The sequence below is a fragment of the Camelina sativa genome, chromosome 18 (assembly GCF_030686135.1).
Source record: "Camelina sativa cultivar CO46 ecotype springtype chromosome 18, ASM3068613v1".
Lineage (NCBI taxonomy): Eukaryota > Viridiplantae > Streptophyta > Magnoliopsida > Brassicales > Brassicaceae > Camelina > Camelina sativa.
Window position 1 is genome coordinate 20902850 of NC_141897.1, and position 23028 is coordinate 20925877.

At 36.1% G+C, this 23028-nt stretch overlaps 6 protein-coding genes across 6 annotated transcripts; 5 read left to right on the plus strand and 1 right to left on the minus strand.

Annotated features, from left to right (window-relative positions):
• Positions 1-3412: 3412 nt before the first annotated feature.
• LOC104762345 (xyloglucan galactosyltransferase XLT2) lies at positions 3413-5441 on the plus strand. Its single transcript, XM_010485615.3, has one exon. It carries the CDS (start codon positions 3730-3732, stop codon positions 5299-5301), a length of 1572 nt encoding a protein of 523 aa, XP_010483917.2. The 5' UTR covers positions 3413-3729; the 3' UTR covers positions 5302-5441.
• Positions 5442-8156: 2715 nt separating this feature from the next.
• On the plus strand, positions 8157-9471 carry LOC104762346 (embryo-specific protein ATS3B-like). Its single transcript, XM_010485616.3, has 2 exons — positions 8157-8496; positions 8846-9471. Exons 1-2 carry the CDS (start codon positions 8278-8280, stop codon positions 9290-9292), a joined length of 666 nt encoding a protein of 221 aa, XP_010483918.1. The 5' UTR covers positions 8157-8277; the 3' UTR covers positions 9293-9471.
• Positions 9472-10235: 764 nt separating this feature from the next.
• Positions 10236-11748, plus strand: LOC104762348 (embryo-specific protein ATS3B). The gene is made up of 3 exons (XM_010485618.3): positions 10236-10469; positions 10599-10709; positions 11260-11748. Exons 1-3 carry the CDS (start codon positions 10347-10349, stop codon positions 11593-11595), a joined length of 570 nt encoding a protein of 189 aa, XP_010483920.1. The 5' UTR covers positions 10236-10346; the 3' UTR covers positions 11596-11748.
• A 278-nt stretch (positions 11749-12026) lies between these two features.
• On the plus strand, positions 12027-15821 carry LOC104762349 (DEAD-box ATP-dependent RNA helicase 7). Its single transcript, XM_010485619.3, has 13 exons — positions 12027-12698; positions 12934-13068; positions 13161-13301; positions 13386-13497; positions 13574-13644; positions 13761-13915; positions 14017-14128; positions 14260-14361; positions 14450-14510; positions 14598-14766; positions 14856-14952; positions 15032-15126; positions 15215-15821. The coding sequence occupies exons 1-13, from the start codon at positions 12255-12257 to the stop codon at positions 15564-15566; spliced, it is 2046 nt and encodes a 681-aa protein (XP_010483921.1). The 5' UTR covers positions 12027-12254; the 3' UTR covers positions 15567-15821.
• A 173-nt stretch (positions 15822-15994) lies between these two features.
• Positions 15995-18169, plus strand: LOC104762350 (carboxylesterase 20). The gene has a single exon (XM_010485620.3). The coding sequence runs from the start codon at positions 16391-16393 to the stop codon at positions 17465-17467; it is 1077 nt and encodes a 358-aa protein (XP_010483922.1). The 5' UTR covers positions 15995-16390; the 3' UTR covers positions 17468-18169.
• A 1503-nt stretch (positions 18170-19672) lies between these two features.
• Positions 19673-22521, minus strand: LOC104762351 (gibberellin 20 oxidase 3-like). The gene is made up of 3 exons (XM_010485622.2): positions 21817-22521; positions 20815-21136; positions 19673-20053 (listed from the first exon to the last, which is right to left on the minus strand). Exons 1-3 carry the CDS (start codon positions 22335-22337, stop codon positions 19772-19774), a joined length of 1125 nt encoding a protein of 374 aa, XP_010483924.1. The 5' UTR covers positions 22338-22521; the 3' UTR covers positions 19673-19771.
• Positions 22522-23028: the final 507 nt, after the last annotated feature.

The following is a 23028-nucleotide window of genomic DNA, read 5'->3' on the forward strand; positions in this document are numbered from 1 at the left end:
TTCCTTAAACCAAATCGGACAACATCAAATTGGCGCAATACACATTTTGCATGCAAAAACTTTATGCTATCAGCCAATTATAGGATTTCCGATTAATCTTAGAGGTAAACTAGTCCGACCGGAAAAAAACTAGTCAGACCAGATTTTCAATTGAGAGACTGAGGGTTCAACTTAATGCAAAGATAGAAGGGTTCAACCCCAAATACATACAATTATAATCAGTCTCGGTGTTGATTGGCTGATAGGAACACATTCGTTTGATTTCATAAACAGTGAACTAAAAACCACTACCCGCGTTTCTTTATATGTTGGTGTACTTTTAAACTATGGAAATCTACTACAACTTTTAGTACAAAAACTTATGAGCTTTGTTACTCTGCTGCTCTCAGTGCTTTTTGCCACTGTCCTTGGTACAATACTAATCATTAAAGGTCTTGTAACTTTATCCACCAAGTTAATCCACTTTTTGGTTGTTAAGCACTCTTTTCAACTTAATATTTATATGATTACATTATTAGTCCAGACATAATAAAATAGTAACTATACTAACGCATTAAAGATTGCTTATGTCTTAGGTTTAACTTTATTTTTTTTTGGTGCAACATGCTTTAAAGTTTTAAACAAGCCATTGATATTATTGATGATTGAATAGATTCGTTCCGGTAAGAGTCGTGACTCGTGTGGTGTGTGTCAGCTGATTATCTCCACCAAGGCCGCCGCGTTTGGTAACCCACGCGCTTTTCATTACTTCAAAATAAAATTAAATAATTAATGATGATCATTGATCAAATTAAGGGCTCACCGCAATTACATACACCCACACTTTCATCGTTTATTAATATTTTTATCGGTAGTTTGTTCATTTTTTGTCAACTTATCATAAAAATTGTGTTTCCACGCGAGTTCATCGTTAATACGTTTTTTTTTGTGTGGTTTTTGTTAATTATAATTATATCCTACTTACGAGTCTATTTAGTTACAATTGAGAACTAAATAGATGTGTATTTTGTTTTTGTTTACCTTATTACTATTTGATCGCTCTCAGTTGAACTAAATAATTAGTCTCCCGTACATTATGATGCTATTCTGACTTTAGTACTAGTATTAGACTAAATATTTAGTTCTACCGTACATTATACATGGAACGGCTATAGGTTCATGAATCATAATGACGTTCCGATTTAACGAAAACTGCACATTGTTCGAAGTCAAAGGCATCGAACCCGAATCATGCGAGACATGATCACTATATTTTCCATATTTTAAAAACGTCGACTCGAAAGCTCGTCCGGTTCGGGGTAAATTAATTGTAACTTTGCTTTTGAGTTGGATCCATGTATTTTGACGATACTATTTTAATTCGTTTTTTTACCAGCTAAACGACGTTATTGGTTTATTGAGTATCATATTTTAGTGTTTAATCAAAATGTATTAATTTGTGCAAGTATTTAATCAAATTACCATTTGAATGAAACCATTTTTCAAACAGTTTTTCGATTAAAAGATCATCAAACTATTCATTCATTGTACGGAATAATACTTTTCAATAAATAACCGTTAACTAAGAAAAAGTTAGGTGATAATGCTCTTTGCTATTTTATAAACAAAGGACAGTGAGTGACCTAGTGTGCATTATATAACGTTACATTATTATTTTTCATTATTAAGTTCTCTTTTCTATAGTTTTCTTAATTATCACTTTCGTGAAAGCTTGACCGACAAATCTAAAATAAACTAGTATTAGACTTTGACCCATAAAATAAACGCTTGTTCTAATTAGTTACTAATAATTATTTGAAGTTAATGTTATTAGATAAATAAATAAAAACCAAACAAACAGTCAATATGCTTTTCAATAGAGATGGTCCAGTATGGAACCAAATAAAAGTAAAGAGTCTATCAACTTTTAGTTCGCTACGTTCTTGGGTTTTATAGTAAAATTTGATAAAACCACCAACCACTCGAACCAAAATCAGTTGCCATTATATCCGGTTTTAGTTCCGGGTTAGTTATATATATGCCATTAAAATCTAAAGTAAACTAGTACAAAGAAATCAAATTAGTGTCATCAGCAAAAACAAAATCTGTCGGCAAAACCTTGGAGTAATTGACACGTCAAGCGGCATGACTCGTGGGTTAAAGAGGCATGGCCACAAATGCTCACATGGCTTTGATGGCCCTGATGAGTTAATTCTCTCAACATCAAACCCAGTTCACTCTACTCTGTCAACTACACGTAAACGTCACCGTTTCGGCGCATTCCCCGCCTTTGTAGCCCCTTTGCATTTCTGACCTTTTAATTTTGCCACTTGTTTCATATGCACGATCTTCGTATTTCCATTTTTCATAGGTTTTATTTATTTATTGTTAAATAATTCGAAAGTTGTAACGTCTATATATATATTTGTACAAGTTCTAATTACCAATTCAATTATATACTCCAAATCCGGTGATTATTTTAAGCAAACTATATATTTTTTAAGTTCAGATTTTATTATTTTTTTCTCAGATATTGGATGGAAAACGTGATTGAAAGCCAAATAATAGTCTTCCTTTATCTCATAAAGATTGTTGATGTTTTGGAATATTTTTTGTCCCATAAAAATTGATGTTTTGTAAACTTCAAGAATTAATCATTGAAAATATTTAAAAGTTTGAATTATTATTGGTTTAAAATTAAATAATATTCTATCTATCTCACATAATTTGATGTTTTAGAGAATAATCGTTGTCTTTCAAAGATTGATGTTCTGAATAATTTCTGAATATTTTTAATAAATTTTTGTTTTAATAATTACTGATGTTGTAGAATATACGGAATAAGAAAGCGAGAAAATGAAAAAATATCAGAAAAATAAATCATAGGAAATCATAAATAAAATAAAAAAATTATCAAAAAACAAAATTAATTATATATTCCTTTGTCTCAATGTGTGTAAAATCTTACAGAATGACACAAATTCTGAAACCAAAAAAAAAAAGAAATAAAAATCTATGATAATAGTTTCTGCTTCTACAAGGACACGTTGTCAATTACACTAAGTTCCAAGTGTTCACTACTCACCGGCTGCTGTGGTCTTCCTTTGTCGGTTGCCGGCACAGACGGTCAATGACATAGGCACGTGTCCGTTTCTTTCAGCTCCGTAATGTCTCCGACGCCTTTGATAACATTAAACAATTTCAATGTACTAATCAGGACCCCTATCTTGGTAATCTTTCCGTATTGTTCCCAAAGTTTTAATTTATTCTATTTACACCCAATATACCAATGAAATTTAACTTATTTATTTATGTCCCTCTCCTGTCTAGAACGTACTAAACTTTTTTTTTTTTGGTTATGACATTTATTATGTTAGGATTGTTGAAGATGCAACAATTTATAGGTAGTTTCGGAAATCTAGAAAAGTTTGGGGACAAAACCGTGAACTTTCATTTAGTTAGCTGGGAGAAAAAAAAGCAAATTAAAATATAGTTTCCAATTTCATTACAAAACAAACAAAGGAAAAAGAAACAGAATCTCCCCGTTTCTCGAGCACTCCTCTTAAGTTCTCCCTCTCTCTCTCACAGAGTTAAGCTTTACGTCTTTAACGAGAACCACACAACAAGGCAAACTAACCCAAACGCTTATTTTTCTTTCTTTTTCCTCCCTCCGGAGATTTTAGCTCCGTCGTCGTAACGGACCCAAAATTACCGGCGACGGAATCGAATCTCTCATCTTCAGCATAAACTATGCTACCTGTCTCAAATCCATCCAGTCCTGAACGTCTCCTCAAAAAAACAAGAACCCCAGACACCACCACCGCCATTGATCGTAAAAGCTCCTTCAACTCGCTTAACTCTGCCGGAAACCGCTCTACCTACATCGCCGCTTCTCGTAGCCACTGTACATGGCTTATCCTCTCTCTTCTCTCTCTCCAACTCATCCTCTTCCTCACTCTCCGATCCATCCCTTTCCCTCACCGTCACATCCCTCTTAACTTCCCTTCACCCGCCGCCGTCTCCGTCTCCGTCTCCGCCATCACCACCACTACCACTACCACCACGGTTATCTCTACCTCCTCCTCCGATCCCCCTCTCTCCTCCACGTCCTCAGACTCACGATGCGATTCAGGTCGAGTCTTCGTCTACGACATGCCAAAGATCTTCAACCAAGTGATCCTACAACAGTGCGATAACCTCAACCCGTGGAGCTCTCGCTGCGACGCCCTCTCCAACGACGGTTTCGGTAAAGAAGCGACGTCGTTGCGCAACGTGATCCCTGAAGATTTGGTTCAATCTTGGTTCTGGACTGACCAGTTCGTAACCGAAATCATCTTCCATAACCGGATTTTAAACCACCGGTGTCGGACTCTGGATCCGGAATCAGCTACGGCCTTTTACATCCCGTTCTACGCTGGACTCGCGGTCGGTCAATATCTATGGTCAAACTACGCAGCGGCTGATCGTGACCGTCATTGTAAGATGATGACACAGTGGGTCAAAGATCAACCTTATTGGAATAGATCCAACGGTTGGGATCATTTCATTACCATGGGACGCATCACATGGGATTTTCGCAGGTCTAAAGACGAAGATTGGGGATCTAACTGTATCTACACCCCCGGTATGCGTAACATCACGCGCCTCCTTATCGAGCGTAACTCTTGGGATCATTTTGACGTCGGTGTGCCGTACCCTACCGGATTCCACCCTAGAACGGACTCCGACGTCGTGAGATGGCAGGATTTCGTACGTAACCGCCGTCGTGAGACGTTGTTCTGTTTCGCCGGAGCTCCACGCGCCGGGATTCAGAACGATTTCAGGGGATTGCTTCTTCGTCACTGCGAGGAATCGCGCGGGGCTTGCCGGACGGTGGATTGTACCGTCGGGAAATGCTCGAACGGCTCGTCGGCGATCTTGGAGACGTTTCTCGGGTCAGATTTTTGTCTCCAGCCTCGAGGCGACAGCTTCACGCGCCGGTCGATTTTTGACTGTATGTTAGCCGGTTCGATTCCGGTTTTCTTTTGGAGACGGACCGCGTACATGCAGTACCAGTGGTTTTTACCGGATAAACCGGATAGTTATTCGGTTTTTATAGACCGGAACGAGGTTAAAAACGGTACGACGTCTATAAAGGAAGTGTTGGAACGGTACAGTAAAGAAGATGTGAGGAAGATGAGAGAAAGAGTGATCCATTTGATACCGAACTTAGTGTACGCGAAGTCTCCGAATGGTTTAGAGAGTTTCAAAGATGCTTTTGATGTTGCTATAGATGGAGTTTTTAGAAGATTCAAGGAGCAAGAAAATTGGTACAAATGGTGATGAAGATGATGATGATGATTATTTATTTTTTATTATTAATAAGGAATTTTCAGATTTTAGTAGAGCTTCAGTAAAAGTTATGATTATACTGTAAATTTAAGATTTTTGTTTGAGAAGATGAAATAAGTTGGTTAGTTGAACTTTTTGTTTATTACAAAAACACTTGATGGAGTAGTCAAGGAAGTGGTTCTAATCTTGGGCATTCGGATTTTCGGTTTGGATTGGATTGGATTTTTCGGATTTCAGATTTTTCGGATTGGGGTATATAAAATCCGTTTAGAATCCGGTTGTTTATCGGATCGGATTTGTTCGGTTTCGGATCGGTTTTCAATTTTTTTTTTAAATCTGAATTTGAAAACCAAAACCTTTATATATGTCATTTGGAAAGTAAAATCAATAAATCGGAATAGTTCAGATGGTTATAGAGTGTGTTCTTTAACCTCAAGGTCACCGGTTTGATTCTTCCTTCTGGTGATTTGACTTTAAATTTTTTATAAGCGATCCATTTATAGTTAATGGGCTTCTAACAGGCCCGAAAATAACACTAATTAAATTTAAATATATAGAAAAACTAAATATGTATTCGGTTTAGCGGATAACCGATTAGATTTCGGTTCAGATCGGTTTATATCCGAAATCCGAATCACGATCAAGACAGAAACCGATCGGTTTTTACACAGTATCCAAATCCGATCAAAATCGGTTTTTTCAAATCGGTTTGAATCGGTTTAATTAGATTCGATTTATTTGTCCAGGGCTAAGTGGTTCTATGGGTTTGTAGAGTTCTCATTTTTATATATTCTCTTTTGGAGGCATGTCAGTATAGTTTAATATTTTAATCTCGTTCGATGCAGATAGTTCATGACTTCATGTTTCTGTAATGTTTGGGTTACTTAGTTAGGTGGGAATTTAAAAAAAGGACCAGAGGTCCACATCTTCGCACGTAAAAGGGTTTAGTTCCATTAAAATAAGTTGTACGATGATAGAAACTGAGGAGGTAGGTAGAATTTGATTTTGGGGTTTAGGTTTGATACTTTGATGTTGAAGCTTTGTATATGGATTGAGAAATATGTTAATGTCCAAGAAATCCAATATCAGTAAACGAGAACAGAAGCTGGGTCTGCTTTTCTAGTTTATTTGATTGTGTTTGTCTGTCTTCTTGCCAATGTAAAATACTAAATACGACACCATAAACTTTAACAACAACAACAAAAAGAATACGACATTATAACTAATGGGGTTTACTTAGTTTTTTTATTTACTTAAATCTAAATGAAAATGTGTTTGGTAAAACATATTTTCCCCCTTTATATTTGACTTTTTTTTTTTTTTTTTGGCAAACAACCCCCTTTATATTTGACTTAAACATGTTTTTAATATAGTTTTGATGGTTGGGTCTTATGATACAAAGATTAAAGATCATATATGAAAGTCTTTTGCAGGTAAATGTAACTGTGTAATCAAGTTTGTGTACAAATGATTCTTCCAAAATTATAATCCTTTTAAGAATTGATTGGAGTTATTTGTGCTTCATATCCATATTGGTTAACATCAATGACAAGCTGTATAGGTTGTGCTAGCTTCTTTTATGTTCATAATATCTTAGGCGAAAAGAAATGTTTATTTTATAACCATCATATATGAAACTTATATATATAGATTGAGTTGTTAAGTAACAGGAGTTGTGAGACTGAGATGAATCATGAAAATTATAAACACACGCGTTTTACCATGTACTATCGAGACAATATTTTCATTGAGATATATATAATACCAAGAATGTCTCAGCATAGACAAATAACTTTTTTCCTTACTTAACTTAGAACTAATATAAGCCGAAATTGATCTCTACAAAACAAACAGAACGATGTAAGAATTATTACAGTAAAACAAAAATTATTACAGTATTACATGTGCCGCCTCCAGTTGACGAAGCTCGTCTCGAGTATCTCTCTATAAGTATATCTAACGAGGTTGAGAAAACAGAGTTTCAGATTTCACAATTTGAAAGACTGAGCCAAGTGGTGACAAATTCGAGTGTTAGTAGTGTCTTCACACAAAATTGAACATTCTGCAAAAATCATGTTCGTTCTTTTTAGTGAAAATTATTAATAAGTTTGTATGAGTGGTTTCCTTTTCCTAATTGATAATTTTAAGTATTTCCTTTTCTTGCGTCCAATCATATAAATGGAAAAACTTAACCTTTCCTTCTGTTTTTCTTTTATAAAAATAAATTTCCTTTCCTTGAAAAACTTAACGGTCATAACTCATAACCTTTCCCTTACAATCACAATAATCATCTCTTCTTAGTTAATATAAGTTGTACGAAGATAGAAACTGAGGTGGTAGGTAGGAGAAGTAGTAGAATTTGATTTTGTGGGTTAGGTTTAGTATTCGTGTAATACTCGTGTGACTTTGATGATTGTAGATATATATTGAGAAATATGTTAATTCCCAAGAAATCCAATATCCGTAACGAGAAAAGAAGCTAAATCAGTTTAAACTTTATATGGTTTCGTTAGTTGTGGCTATTATGTTTTTATTATTATTATTTGGATACCAAATGTAAAGAACAAGTCTACACCAAAATTGGTTACAATGAACGGGATATAAGTTCACCCAAATAACATGGCCTTAGAAAATCGGAGAGTTGGTGTATAATATATATAATCTATGCTTCGGAAGTAATACAATATCACTTTTTTACTTAGATGGAATAAAGTTCATTCATAACTCAAATGTAATAGTAATAATGAAGAAAAGAGTCCACCTACTCAAACTCAACTCTCACTTTTTCAGTAAAGATATTTTGCTTGTTGGTTAAGTAGCTCAATATGCTCCGTTTGTGGATTGTAGTGTGCCAAGTGTAACTGTTTAAGTAAGCAGGTAACATTAGTCATCTTCTATATAACAACTTCTCAAGTTCTCTTTTTAACTCTCATCGCCCCATCTCTCTCTTTCTCAAGAAGACAACAAATGGACTTCTTCTCTCTTTCACTCATCTTCCTTCTCCTTGTCCTCTGCTTCAATAACCCCGTTCTCTCCCTAACTGATGATCAGCCATTGATCTCTTCTCTCAAACTTCATGAAAAAGAGAGCTGCCCTTACACTGTGATTGTCACCACAAGCTGTTTATCTCCTGATTGGTCTAAGGATCAGATCACTATCGCTTTAAGTGACGCCAACGGTAACCAGGTTTGGTACAAATTACGACAAACTTTGGGATTTTTTTCTTTTCCTTTTTGTGGATCGAAATCTTTTTTTTTGTTTGTGCTTTGTATTAATTTGAAACTTTATTCCATCTAAGTTTGATATGTTGGAATCATGTAAGAACTGTATTAATTAAATCGGTTAAACCAAAGCTATTCAAACCAAAATGCAACTTCATTTGATTTGTTGTTTTTTTGCTTTTAGTTGTAGACGAAAAGACAAATTAAAATATGAACTAAACCAATAATGTTAACTCTTATATATCTAAGAGTTATATACTTGGAAACTATGAGCTCTCTAGTATAATAATAGTTTGTGTTAATATTGCTACTAGGTGGTCGCACCGAGGCTAAACGAACCGTTAAGTGGAGGACGAGGAGGTTTCGAGAAATGTTCGTCGGACACATTCCAAATCAAAGGTGAATGTCTCAACACTATCTGCTCCGTCTACATCTACCGTTCCGGTCTCGACGGCTGGATCCCTGAAACCGTCGAGATATTCAAGGAAGGTTCCAAATCCGTGAAATTCGATTTCAATGAAAACGTCCCTGAGAACATTTGGTCCGGCAACAACAACTGCAACAACACCAGTTTGTCACCTTCTTCGCCGTATATCCCGCCGTTGTCCCCTACCGTCCCACCGCCTTCTTTTCCTCCGGAACCACCTTTTATCCCGCCACCGCCACCACGGCCATCTGCTGCCTTTGGACGTAGAGGTGGTGCGTGTTTGGTTGTTGCGTTCGCTGCGATTGCGTTTGCCTTTGCGGCAGTGGTTGTTTGAGTTATTAGTGAACCTATAATAAGTACATGGTGTAAGACCTTTGTAGTTGGATATTGTGGAAACATTAATTAGTTAATGTATGAGTTAGAGACTCTAACTTAAGAGTTGTGAAGTATCCAACATGAACTCTCCATCAATGTTTTGTATGTGATATATTATGAATTCCTTGTTGAATATGAGATTTAATCTACTTAACACATATACCACGAAAATACAATTTCATCAAGAACATCTCCATAAGTGAGAGAGATTCTATAATATAAAAAACAAAAACAAAAAAATTTTCAAAAAGTAAGAAAGAAAGTGGAGAATTTGAGAGATTCATAAGAATTCCATAAAACACTTGTTTCTTATCTATCATTTTAATTGGGGAGATTCAATTTTATTTGTGTTTGAAAAACGAAAACTTAAAGGGATAATTCATTGATAGAGAGATGCTCTAACGACATATCTCTACCAATTTAATGAGTAAACACTATTGAATATCTAAATTTTCTAAAGTAAAGCTTTAGAGTTAAAAAAAACTTACTGTAAATTGTTGATTCGAGTTTATAGAAATTCGAGTATAACAATGAAGAGTCATCATTTTCTCATTTTTGTAGTGGTATTTATTTGTATATATGATCACATTCAGTATTTTTTTTTTCCGTGTGGATGGTAGAATAGTGTTACAAGACAAAAATATGAAATACAGAAATAGTAAAAATTATCTATCAGTTTGCAAGTTTGGTTTTCAAATGTAAAATTATTTTATCAAAGCTTAAATTCGTATCTTGACTAAAAGACATACATACGTGTCTCACTCTAAAACACAAAACAGTAATTAGTTAATTACATTTTCTACTCTTACCATAATGACATAGACATGAGATGTGTGGCCTGTAGCTTGGGCAGCGTTGCAATTTAATTCGGTTCTTATACCGAAATCCAATTTGATCTGGTCTATTCCGGTTCAACTCGAACTGGTTCGATACTTTTATCTTTTATCTCTCAATCACTGTTTCGATTTCTCTTTCGTTCGTATCTGCGAAGCAAATTTCTGGGAAGCACGAAAATGGCGTCGGTACGACTCTTCTTCACTCTCCTCTGCTTCGTCTTCCTTATATCTATCTCTGTTTCCGAATCAAACGAATTAGAGCCTCACGTCGCTGAATCTTTCAATGTCAGCCTCATCCAGGTTCGTTCTCTTTCCCCGTTTTGAACTCTCCTCCGGATATTTTTTTTTTCTCGTCTTCTTGTGCACGATTTTTCTCGAGAAACTTATGATTCTCAACTGTATCGTTGTAAATTTCCATCGATGATGCAGAGATTGGGGAATACTTGTTCGTACACGGTGATCATCTCCACGAGCTGTTCGTCGACTAGGTACACGCGCGATCAGATAAGCGTCGCTTTCGGCGATGGATATGGGAACCAGGTTAGGTTTCTTCCCGCTTCAGAACATTTGATTTTGAAATTGGTATGACTTTTGATTTTTAGGGTTCCAATTTGAATGTTTCTTCCCAGAAGCTAAGTTAGTTTAGTACAATTTGTTGATCTGATTCTTTGTAATTGAGCTTAGTTATAGTAGACTTTTTCAGATTTCGAGCTCATCTTTGGTTTCATTAGATTTTTTCTAGTATGGTCAGGTTAGTTCTTGATGGCTAGTTTAGCTACCTGATATGCAGAACATTATCACTGGTATGGAAGACACCTAGCAACCAAAATTTGTCAAATTCTTCTATTGCTCTGGCTTATCTGGAGTACAAGCTTCGTGTTTTACACACAGGGCTACAAAAATATCGATGCCAAATTGATCGTTTATGTGGAGTTTTAGAGATGAAAGTGTCAATGGATTGGTTTTGGTTGTAATTTAACTTTAATTTCTTATTGTATCTGTCACTAATATAGACCGTAAAGATGAATGGTCAGTTTTTAGCTTTGGTTTCGATGAAATTCATAGCTGGAGTTTTGTTTTCTTGTATCAGATATATGCACCAAGGCTTGACGATCCATCTACAAAAACGTTTGAGCAATGTTCATCAGATACATTTGAGATAAACGGACCATGCACATACCAGATATGCTATGTGTATCTCTACAGGTCAGGTCCAGATGGTTGGATTCCAGAGAGTGTAAAGATATATAGCCATGGCTCCAAAGCGGTCACCTTCTCATATAACACGCACGTACCTGAGAGTGTATGGTATGGTTTCAACTACTGCAACAGCGCCTCGGATTCTAATGTCTTAGCCATTGGTCTCAGAAGGATCGTTATCATACTCATAGGGTTTATTGTCGCCGGTACAACATTGCTCTTGTAAGCTGTTGTTATGGTCTCGGTTTTTTTACTGTCGGGTTTTTGTATGAACATAATTTAGGACTTGTGAAGAATAAATAAATGTGTACCGTTCTTGGGTCTCACTCAGATCATGTATTAACCATAAAAAGCTACGATGAAATTTCCTACTCCTAAATTACAGAGTGTGTGTATCCCATTAGAAATTTGTGGCAACCCATCCATCAAACTCTATGTATGAGATTCCGTTTTAAACCAAATGTTATTGTGAATAAACAACATTTGTTTTTGGGTCACAAAATTAGCAACTTTCCATTTTTATCGGAAAGTGATAATTATATAAAAAGAAAGAAGATATTTTGAGTCTTTTGTGACCTAGTTGACATGTGGACAAAAAACCGACACGCATTCTCGTTCTATAATATAAAAACGGCAAAAGCAAAAATAAAACTCATCAACGGACCAGATTGCACGGTTAAAAGGCGCTAACTAGGGTTTTGGAATTGGAACAAAGGAGCCTCCAAAATCTAAAACCTATATAAAGTAGCGTAAACCCTAAATATTTGTCCTCCTCTTCGTCTCTCTGCCTGCTTCCGTGTTTTAAATCGCCTCAATCTCTATAAAAGCAGGAGAGATTCGATTCGATTCTCAAATATTCTTCAACCTCCCCCAAATTAAACCTAAATGCCTTCACTAATGTTATCCGACAAGAAAGAGGAGAAGAAGATGAAGAAGAAGATAGCCTTGGAAACCCCAGAGCTTGACTCTAAGAAGGGGAAGAAGGAGGCGAAGCTGAAGTTTTCCTCTTCGGATGAAGAAGACTCGGAGAAGAAGAAGAGTAAGAGGAAGGAGAAGAAGCGTAAGGCTGCGGAGGATGATGAGGAAGAAGGGAAGAGCGATTCGAGCTCTGAGAAGAAGAAGAAGAAGAAGAGCAGCAAGAAGGTTAAGTTGGGTATTGAAGATGTTGAAGTTGATAACCCTAACGCTGTTTCCAAGTTTAGGATCTCGGCTCCGTTGAGGGAGATGCTTAAGAAGAATGGTATTGAAGCTCTTTTCCCTATTCAAGCTACAACGTTTGATATGGTTCTCGATGGTGCTGATTTAGTTGGACGGGCTCGTACTGGTCAGGTAAATTGGTTACTGTTTATTTTTTGAATTTTGTGGTTTTAATGCTTTGTTGTTCTATGTAATTACTCAAGTTCCGTGCTTTGGATATGTGGAAGGTTTGGTAATTAATATTTGCTTAAATTGCTATATACTTTGAGACCTGGGGTACTCTGATATTGTAAATGTATTGTCTGTTTGGAGTGAGATTTTTAAAGTTAGGGGCTTTTTTGTTGATCACATATGGTGTGTGATGCAGGGTAAAACACTGGCCTTTGTGTTGCCTATATTGGAATCATTGATCAATGGACCTGCGAAGAGCAAAAAGAAGAATGGGTATGGCAGGCCACCAAGTGTTTTGGTCCTTTTACCCACCAGAGAATTGGCCAAGCAGGTAAATATTTTTAGCTTGTTGTTACGGTTTTTGTTGCATATTCGTTTTTTTGGCTCTCTAGGTTTTACTGATGTTATCGTTTTCTTTGTTAGGTGAATGCTGACTTTGAAACATACGGATTAGCACTTGGGTTAACTTCTTGCTGTGTCTATGGAGGTGAAGGTTATTCTGCCCAGCAGAATAGTTTAAGGAAAGGTGTTGACATTGTGGTTGGAACCCCTGGTCGTGTTAAGGTACGTCTCTCTCTCTCTCTCTTGGTTGCCCCTGGATTCAAATCATCGTTGATCTGTTGACCTTGTAGTTGACATTCATTGCAGGATTTTATTAATAACGAAAAAATTGATCTGAGCTATCTACAATTCCGTGTGCTTGATGAAGCTGATGAAATGTTGAGGATGGGGTTTGTTGAGGATGTTGAATTTATATTAGGTATGGAATGTGGTTTCTGTTTTTCTTTATATAAAGCTTTTTCATAGTATCTTATATCTTCTTTCAATAACTTCAGGGAAAGTGGAAGATGCTACTAAAGTCCAGACTCTTCTCTTCAGTGCTACTCTGCCACAATGGGTTCAAAATGTGCGTCCCTTTCAAATATTTCCCCTTGCTATTTTTCACTGGTTAAGATTAATATATATTGCTTCTCTGTTCGTATTCTCTCTATTTGTGGCTGAGACCTTTCTTGTTACTACCAGATCTCTCTCAAGTTTCTTAAAAAAGACCTGAAGACTATTGATCTTGTTGGTAATGATAAAATGAAGGCCAGTAATAGTGTACGACACATTGCTATTCCCTGTAATAAGGCAGCTATGCCTCGGTTGATTCCTGATATTATCAGTTGCTATAGCAGGTATCCTTTAGCTCTTCAACTATGTTACTGCTTTTTCATAACATTTGTTCGTCTCGAGTGAAAGTGCTCAAGACTCAACCAATTTTGTTGTCACAATCTAGTGGAGGCCAAACCATTATTTTCGCTGAGAAAAAAGAGGAAGCGAACGAGCTTTCTGGTTTGTTGGCTGGGTCAAGAACTTTGCATGGAGACATACAGCAATCACAACGCGAGGTATATTATTAAATTTTATTTCAAGCTTTCTTGCATATGTGAATTTAAGTGTGGAGAATATGATCTTTCTCCGGTTGAATTGCTTAAACACAGGAGTATCAGCTTGCTAACTATGAGTCCTGTGATTATAGGTTACTCTTGCTGGATTTAGGAAGGGCAAGTTTTCGACATTGGTGGCTACTAACGTTGCTGCTCGTGGTCTAGATATCAATGATGTGCAGTTAATTATACAGGTTAGTGGCAGCCCACGCGTACTAATCATTCTGGGTTAATGCCTTGTTGGTGTTCTAATGTCATACCTTTTGTTTAAATGTGTTGCAGTGTGAGCCTCCACGTGAGGTTGAATCATATATTCATCGTTCAGGCCGAACAGGAAGAGCTGGTAAAAAGCATAGACATTATTTGGACGACTCTTATCATATATGTGCAGTTCCTAGTTATTATAATCTTTATTTTCTTTCTGTTGCAGGCAACACTGGAGTTGCAGTTACACTTTACGAATCTAGAAAGTCAAGTATATCCAGAATCGAAAGAGAAGCAGGTATAAAATTTGAGTACTTGTCTGCACCTCAGCCTAATGATATTGCCAGAGCTGGTGGTATGGATGCTGCTGAGAAAATTAAACAAGTTTGCGACAGGTATGCTTACAGTTGCACCTCCATGTTCTATAAAATCTACTAAATAACTGGGAAATGGTATATTTATCTACGAATGTATTTAAATGCAGTGTGGTTCCTGCATTCTTGGAAGCTGCGAAGAAATTATTAGAAAATTCTGGTTTATCAGCTGAAGTACTCCTCGCAAAAGCTCTTGCAAAAACAGCGGTAAGTCTCTTGGAAAAATTTCCTTTAAATTTTTTTATTTTCTCTATCAAAACAAGTACTTAGTTTCTGATCACTACAGGGCTTCACTGAGATTAAGAAAAGGTCACTTCTTACATCAATGGAGAACCATGTAACACTACATCTTGAAGCAGGAAGACCAATACAGTCGCCGTCGTAAGTTCCTCTTTTCTCCCTATACTCAGCTTTTGTAGTAGTCTTGGTTAACATCAAAAGCAAGTACTAAAATGATTTATTGCAACAGATATGTTTATGGAATGCTAAGAAGAGTTTTACCAGAAGACAAGGTGGAGCGTATTGAAGGGTTGAGTCTAACAGCGGATAAAAGCGGAGCAGTGTTTGACATTGTGCAATCGGATCTAGACTTATTCCTTGCAGCTGGGCAAAAGAATCCTGGAAGTATGAGCTTGGAAGTGGTTAAGGAGATGCCTAAACTTCAGGAGAGAGAACCATTGCCACAAAGAAGATTTGGTCGCGGCGGTAGCCGGTTCGGCAATGGTGGTGGAAGGTTCGGCAGTGGTGGCGGTGGAAGCCGGTTCGGCGGTGGTGGCGGCAGAGGAGGAAGAGGTGGCGGCAGAGGAGGAGGTAGGTGGTAGAGGCCAGAAATATTGAAGACTCAAACCCTACGTCGTCCCCTTTTGATAAAAAGAGAAAAGAAAAACTAAACTCTCCTCTTATAATATCTTTATTCTCTCTTCTTCCCTGATGACTTCTTCTACATTATAGGTGTTTTTGAATGTTTTTCCCCTTGTTTTTTTTTGGCTGTGAACAAACTTAAGAAGGAGGCTCTCTTGTATCCTCTTATCAATTTTGTGTAATTTGGGTGATAATGATGATTAATTATTACTTCATACCTCGCAATATATTCATATTGCTAACATTTTCGTGTAGCTACTAATTACTGTAAAAGAAAAAAAAAAGCGATTCACTAGTGAAATGTATGGTGTTAATCAACTCAATAATTGTCAAAACGTAAAATTAGTTTTGGCCTTCTCAACAAGTCACCAGCAACTTCTAGATGATCATCATATATGGAAAAAGATGTGCTAGCGACTTGTAAACCAAGACGGGTCTCTCGTTTTAATGCATATATAAAAAGAGAGAAAATCAAAGAGCGTTGTCAAAAAAAAAAAAAAAAAAAAGAAAAGAGAGAAAATCGAAGAGCACTTCTGTTACTACTGTCATTGTCATTATGTTGTGTGGTTTTAATCTTTTCTTTCTCCACTTGCCTCAGCTAACCATTGTTGATTCTTTTTTTTCTCTTTTTGGTGGTTCTTTGAATGCAAAGAGATACTAGTATTCATTTTTTATTTTTCAAAAGAGAGATACTACAACTATTCATTAAAAATAAAAGGCAAGATCTTCAATTTTAAAACAATTTATCCCACGAATTAGTAGTCTCTATTATATATAGACTAGCATGTTCGAGTTCCTAACATACAAAGTACAAAAACACACATTAAAATCAAAAAAGACCGAACCTTCTCAAAAAAAAAGAAGAAAAAAAATGTCGGAACAAACACCAATCTCTGATCCTTACGCTTATCTTAACATGGTAAAGAATCCAGATGGTTCAATCACTCGCCTCCCCAGCAACCGCCCATGCACCGCAGCCACACCTGATCCTTCCCCTCAAAACCCCGCCGTTTCAAAAGATCTTCCCGTGAACCACTCAAAGTCGACGTGGCTCCGTCTCTACGTCCCCACCTCCGCCGTAACCGACGGCGTTGTTTCGTCTCAGAAGCTCCCCGTCGTTGTGTATTACCACGGCGGAGGATTCGTCATGTGCAGCGTAGACTTTCTATGCTTCCACGAATTCTGCTCCGAGATGGCGCGTGATCTCAACGCCATCGTCGTTTCTCCTTCTTACCGTTTAGCTCCGGAGCACAGATTACCGGCGGCGTACGAAGACGGTACCGAGGCGCTGGAGTGGATCAAAAAATCCGACGACGAGTGGATCAAATCACACGCCGATCTCTCAAACGTGTTTCTCATGGGAACAAGCGCCGGTGGGAACTTGGCCTACAACGTCGGGTTAAGATCCGCCGATTCCGTCTCCGATCTGAGTCCGTTACAGATCCGTGGACTGATCCTGCACCACCCGTTCTTCGGCGCGAAAGAGCGGTGCGGGTCTGAGATCAGGCTCGAGAACGACCAAATCTGCCCTCCCGTAGTCACCGACGTAATGTGGGATCTGTCTCTTCCCGTCGGCGTTGATCGGGATCACGAGTATTCGAATCCGACGGTGGGAGATGGATCTGAGAATCTGGAGAAAATCGGACGGTTGGGATGGAAAGTGATGGTGATTGGAGGAGAACTAGATCCGATGGTAGATTGGCAGAGAGATGTGGCGAAGCTGATGAAGAAGAAGAGAGTTGAAGTGGTGGAGCAATTTAACGGCGACGATGGTCACGGTGCTGAGATCATGGATCCTTCTAAGCGTAAAGCTCTGTTTGTTTCCATCGGAAGTTTCGTTTCCTCCTCCTCTGCTCCGTAACCGTTTCTTTACTTTTTTTCCTTTTTTAATTTCCATAGAATATAATAGTAAGTAATATCAAAGGCCCAATTGATGATTACCTTACAAATTAGTAAAACAAAGAGCCCAATATATGTAAGCCCATAAAATTTTATGTACCCATACTAAAAAAGATTATCACTAAAAAATCGAGTTCTACCAGTCACACTTCAACAACTTTCCTAATTTCTCAAAATCCTTAATTAAAAACAAAAATATATCAAAAACTTAACTAAATAATAAAAAAGTCACAATCAAATTTTTTTTTTTTAAAGTAAGATTACAAATTTACAAAAACAACCAACATAAATGTTTAGGTTCCCTGTTTAGGTTCCCCAGCAGCCCCATAAAACGTCTGTCAGTTTGTCGGCCAAGGCATATAAATGCTGAAGACTGTGTTTGTTTCGCACCACTGTCAGCCAAAACGTAGCACGTGAAGGTTACTTACATTGGTTAAAGTCAGCCCTCGCCACAAACCAAGGCCCAATGATGGCCCATCACATGCAATTGCATCTTTATGTACACTTAATTTATTTTATTTAAATTGATTGAAAATTGTAATTAGTTTTGGACTTTTAGTTACTTCTTTAGATACTTTTTTCTACTTGTTGGTTGTTCATGGAACTGTTCATTGATAACACTAGATGATGGCGCAGTACTATAAAAGAGCACGTTTATAGTCAAGTTATACTAAAAAGGTTTATAATTGCTTCATTTTAATATTTTATTCAATAAACTGTTCATGATAACACTAGCTACATGTACTCACATTATAAGAAGACAACACAAACACATTTATCGAGCTTTAATGGGGATATATGGCGGAATGAACAACTACTGTTCATGTGGAGTCACTACAGAAAATTATTTAGATGGGCCATACTTTTTGTTTTATATACATTGTGTTTCTCTTTGTCTTTACCCTTTAATACAAAACCAGCACCCGGTCATATACAATGCATTAGAAATGTTCTTAGCAAAAAAAAGAAATGCATTAGAAATGTGTACTACTATGCGAGGATATAACTTATTAAGAACTTCAAATGTTATATAATGAAAGATGATTAAAGTGGTGTATAACTAATCTAACGATAACTTAGCTGAGATGGTTAGAGCTTAAAGGCACGTTTAATGTTAATAACTACGTGAAGTTATGTTGTTTTATTTCTGAACTACTAAAATGTACATTTTAAATAAATTGATCAAATCAGTTGATATAAGGATGAAAATTTTGATATTTGAAAATATAATTTGATAACACAAAGGAACATAACATAACATAAAGGGGTCTGTAGTCATGTTAACTCATATAGGGCCACTGCCTTCGTGCCGCGGGTATATGCAACATAAATGTATAAGATTGTTTCTCAGCTCTCTAGCTCTCTTGTCACGGTCTTAGACATGCCTTTTATTGCTGTAACGATATCTCCCACTTATTGTCAATGACTGTCAGAATCTTATCTTCAAAGACGATAAGACCTAGCTAAAAATATCTATGGTTTGATGTATCAGCATAGCTACCAATGTGCAACTCTTGTCTCCAATATGATGTTTGAATTTGAAACTTTTGTAGAGCATGTTAATTGTGTTTACGTGATTTTTGCAATGAGTGACAATAAAAACCATTTATATTAGGAGAACGGCCACATAAACTCGAAAATAGAAAGTTGTGTACGTATTTGGATTGGAGAGAAGACCTGACAAACGTGGGCTTTTTCTGATATTCCGTCTGGTGGTGTTTTCCCGGCCTCAACATCAGGTTTACATGAATTTAGTTTATTTGTCCTGCAGAATTCTTGATGATGGTATATGTACAAGATTCGGTGTTCAATATATTACCATTTAATTGCATTAATGTTGTGGTTCCAATGGAAATTAAGAAACGATGTTGATAGGGTTTTTAATGGGGTTGGTTAATGTTGAGCTGTAGAGTCTCATCTTTTGTATCTGATGTGTGATCCTATGTCCGAATATAACAAATTTTACTTGAAAAAATTTCATTAAAGAGTCTTTCGATATTTAAAGCATATATATGCATGAATGTGGATAGCTTTTTGAACAAAATTGGAATTGTATTTGACTGATTGTAAGGCTCGTATATATGTCTGGTTTTTGTTAATTACTTTGTTTTCCGGTCCGGTTGATCAAACGACTTATTTAAATAAAATGATTCACGTTGACACAAAATAATCAAAAGCCTTTAATTTGTTTTCTAATTAAGCTCTCTCGCTCTCTTCTAACTTTGTTCGACAAGTTTGTTGCTGAAAAATTTATTTTGTTTTTGGTTTAAATGACACTGTTGCTGACAACTTGTTTGTTCTTAAGCCGGTCTGAGAACTCTTGAAGAGTGTTTTTGTCAGATCTGTACTGCTTCTGCGTGAATTCAAGAAACATGGACCATGTAAAGTTAGGGTACACTCTTTGACCGAAGGCTTCTAGTAGCTTCTTTGGTGGCTCCACCACTTTGTCCTTTTGTGGACATAAGAAAAATGCTATCGACTTCCTTTCCCTCTCGCTGTTTACCACAGCCCGGTGCAGACAACTTTTGTATATTCCATTCGTCAACGCCTGTATATATATATACATAAACAAACTTGAAATTAAAAACAAACAATAACTGTCAATATTAGTTATTACAAAGTTTCTTGTATCACGGAAAAGCATTTTATACGTATAATAACTCGATCTGTTTCTACCGTCGATACCTTTCTACATTATATCTTCTATGTGTGTATGTTATGTTTATATACATGTCACGCTCCAATCATCCTATCTATTGCGACCCACATCTCAAACACTAAAGATGACAAAGATGATGGTGATCTTGCATGTAAGTTAAAAATCAAGTATGTCCAATGATGTTTCAGCAGAAATATCCCCAAACCAAATGCATTAAAGTGATATATAAATCACTTCTCCATATGTTCTACTACATAATATCTAATAAAGGTGATATAGGTAGGATTTCTTTTATATATTCAAACACATGAAAATGCGCAAATATATAACCCTCCCACCATCCCACGGCAACCGACGTATTAAACACTAAATATGTGTTTTTTTTTGTCTTTAGTCGCATGGTACATATACCACTCTCATCATCATGAAACTTTTCTGGATATATCAAACAAGCTTAGCTAGCTATGATGAATCTAATTAAATAATTTTTCATAAAAGTTAAATGCTTAAGGTGATCTAGATAAGTTGTCAGTATACCCTACCATATTGTCATATAGAACAAGATATTACAGTATATAATATTTTTTTTTTTTGGTTTGTGACAAATTTGTATATACATGTTCCCTATGTAAGAAAAAAGTTAGTTTTACCATGAAGGTGTCGCCGATGTTAACGACGAATGATCTAGGCTTTGGAGCGATGGATCTCCATTGATTCTCCACGAAAACCTGAAGACCACCAACTTGGTCCTGATCAAGTATGGTTAGAGAGGTCGGGTCGTTGTGAGGACCTGTCCCTAATGTTAGATTTGGCTGCTTGCAGGGCGGATAATAATTCAGCCTGAGTATTGAATCGTTATCTTCGTAAAACTCTTTGAAATAGCGTCTGTCGATCCCTAGACTAATTCCAAGAAACTCCATGATCTTTAACGAGAGAGTGTTCATCACCTCTGCGTATTCTTGAAATGCAGTTCTGCATGGCATAATCCCAATAGTTTTTGTTGTCTATTATTATTTGGATCAATTAATCATACATATGTACTATACATGAATACTCGTGGAATCTCATTAATGTATTAACTATTATACACTGAAAACAAAAATCACTGTCACTTACTTTGATTTGTGCCTTTCGACATCACTATATTTTTGTCATTTTTAAATAATTACTTTATATCCAATACTATAATTTAACCTACACTCCACCTATACTCCATCTATCTCATTATAATATCAGTTTTTTTCCAATAATGCATACTAAAAAGTAACAACCTAATAAGAACTATTAAAATTTCTATAGCCGTTATTAATATTTTATATAATTTCTATATGTAATTAATAAGCAAACGTAAAAATGATAGAACTGGAGAATCTCTTAAAAATCTGAATTGAAATTAATTCAAAACAAAATTTATTATAATATAGTATGATACTACGTACTCCCTCTGTTTCAGTGCAAATAATTGATAAAACTTCTAATTTTATCCCTTAACAATATTTTTTTAAAGAAACAAAAAAATTTTAATTTTTAATATATTGAATTTGTGTTAAAGAACTTTGAACCACACTTATAATGAAAGGACCAATATATATATTTTACTCATTAGTCAATATGATTAGTCTATTATTGTTAAGAAAGGAAGGGAATATTACCCAAACTCTTCGTTTAAGTCACCCATTGACCTAGAGATGTAATCTTTAACAGTTTCGGTGCCATTTTTGAGCTTCTCCTCGGCGGAGAACCTAAACGAGAGCGTTTCTTTCCAAGGAAGCTCTGAGTAGAATCTTCCAAAAAAGCTATCGGCATAACCGGAGATCTCACCCCACTCCCTCTTCACCTTCTGTTTCTCGGAAGCCGGCAAGTTGAAAAACATGTCCATACACTTGTAGGCACGTGACAAAATCCCCTCGTGAACCCCATGGTTTGTGACGATGAAGAACCCGTGCATCTTTGCAGCTTCGGACACGAGCCTAGAAGCTCGAGACGCCAAGATCTGGTTGTCTTGGCCGGAGAGGAAACTAGAGATGTCGATGATAGGGACTTGGAGCTCTTTGACGTCGGTGGAGGGTTGCTTTTTGTCGGGCCATATGAATTCTATTGGTATGTTGTTTGGTTGCTGATTTATGACCTTTGCATCGAAACCTATATGAGGAAGATTTGAGATGGATTTCATATAGCTGGTTGCTTATATAATTTTTGGTGGAATTAAATTGGAAATGTTGGTAATAACTATTACATTTTGAAGGCTTTCTCTTGACTCTTGAGTCGTCTTATTATATAAGTTGAGAAGACATTTATAGGTTTATAGGAGTGGGGATGGAGAGCGAAGTTAAGATGGAATTTAGAGAAGATATTTTGTGTTATGCCCTTTTAGTTTTGTTTATTTAAAAAGTTATTTACAACATTAACTCCTAAAAAGTTTCTAAAACTAATATTACTCCAGATTTTGTTTCCTAAATATTTTAAATTTCATTCCAACTAAAAATAATGCAATCAATTTGGAAATAAAAACTATCAAATATTTAACCACACATTCTGTTGTGTTTTGAATCTGAATCCTTCGCAAACAAAGAAAACAACAATTTGATTCTCATTTCGTTTTCCAAAACCTGTGAGTTTTGATTCTTAATGTAAGCAAAACTTCGATTGATATTTATTTAAATATTATAATTAACATATATATAAACTTAATAAAAAAATAATTATTACGAATATGTAAAATTAAAAAAAAAATATTATATAATGTGGTTATATAGTAGATGAGTTATAAAGAGGACATATTAAAATTAATAAAATTTTATTAAATTTGTGTTAACACAGGTTAAATCCTCATTTAATTATTTATCAACACTTAGAATATTATA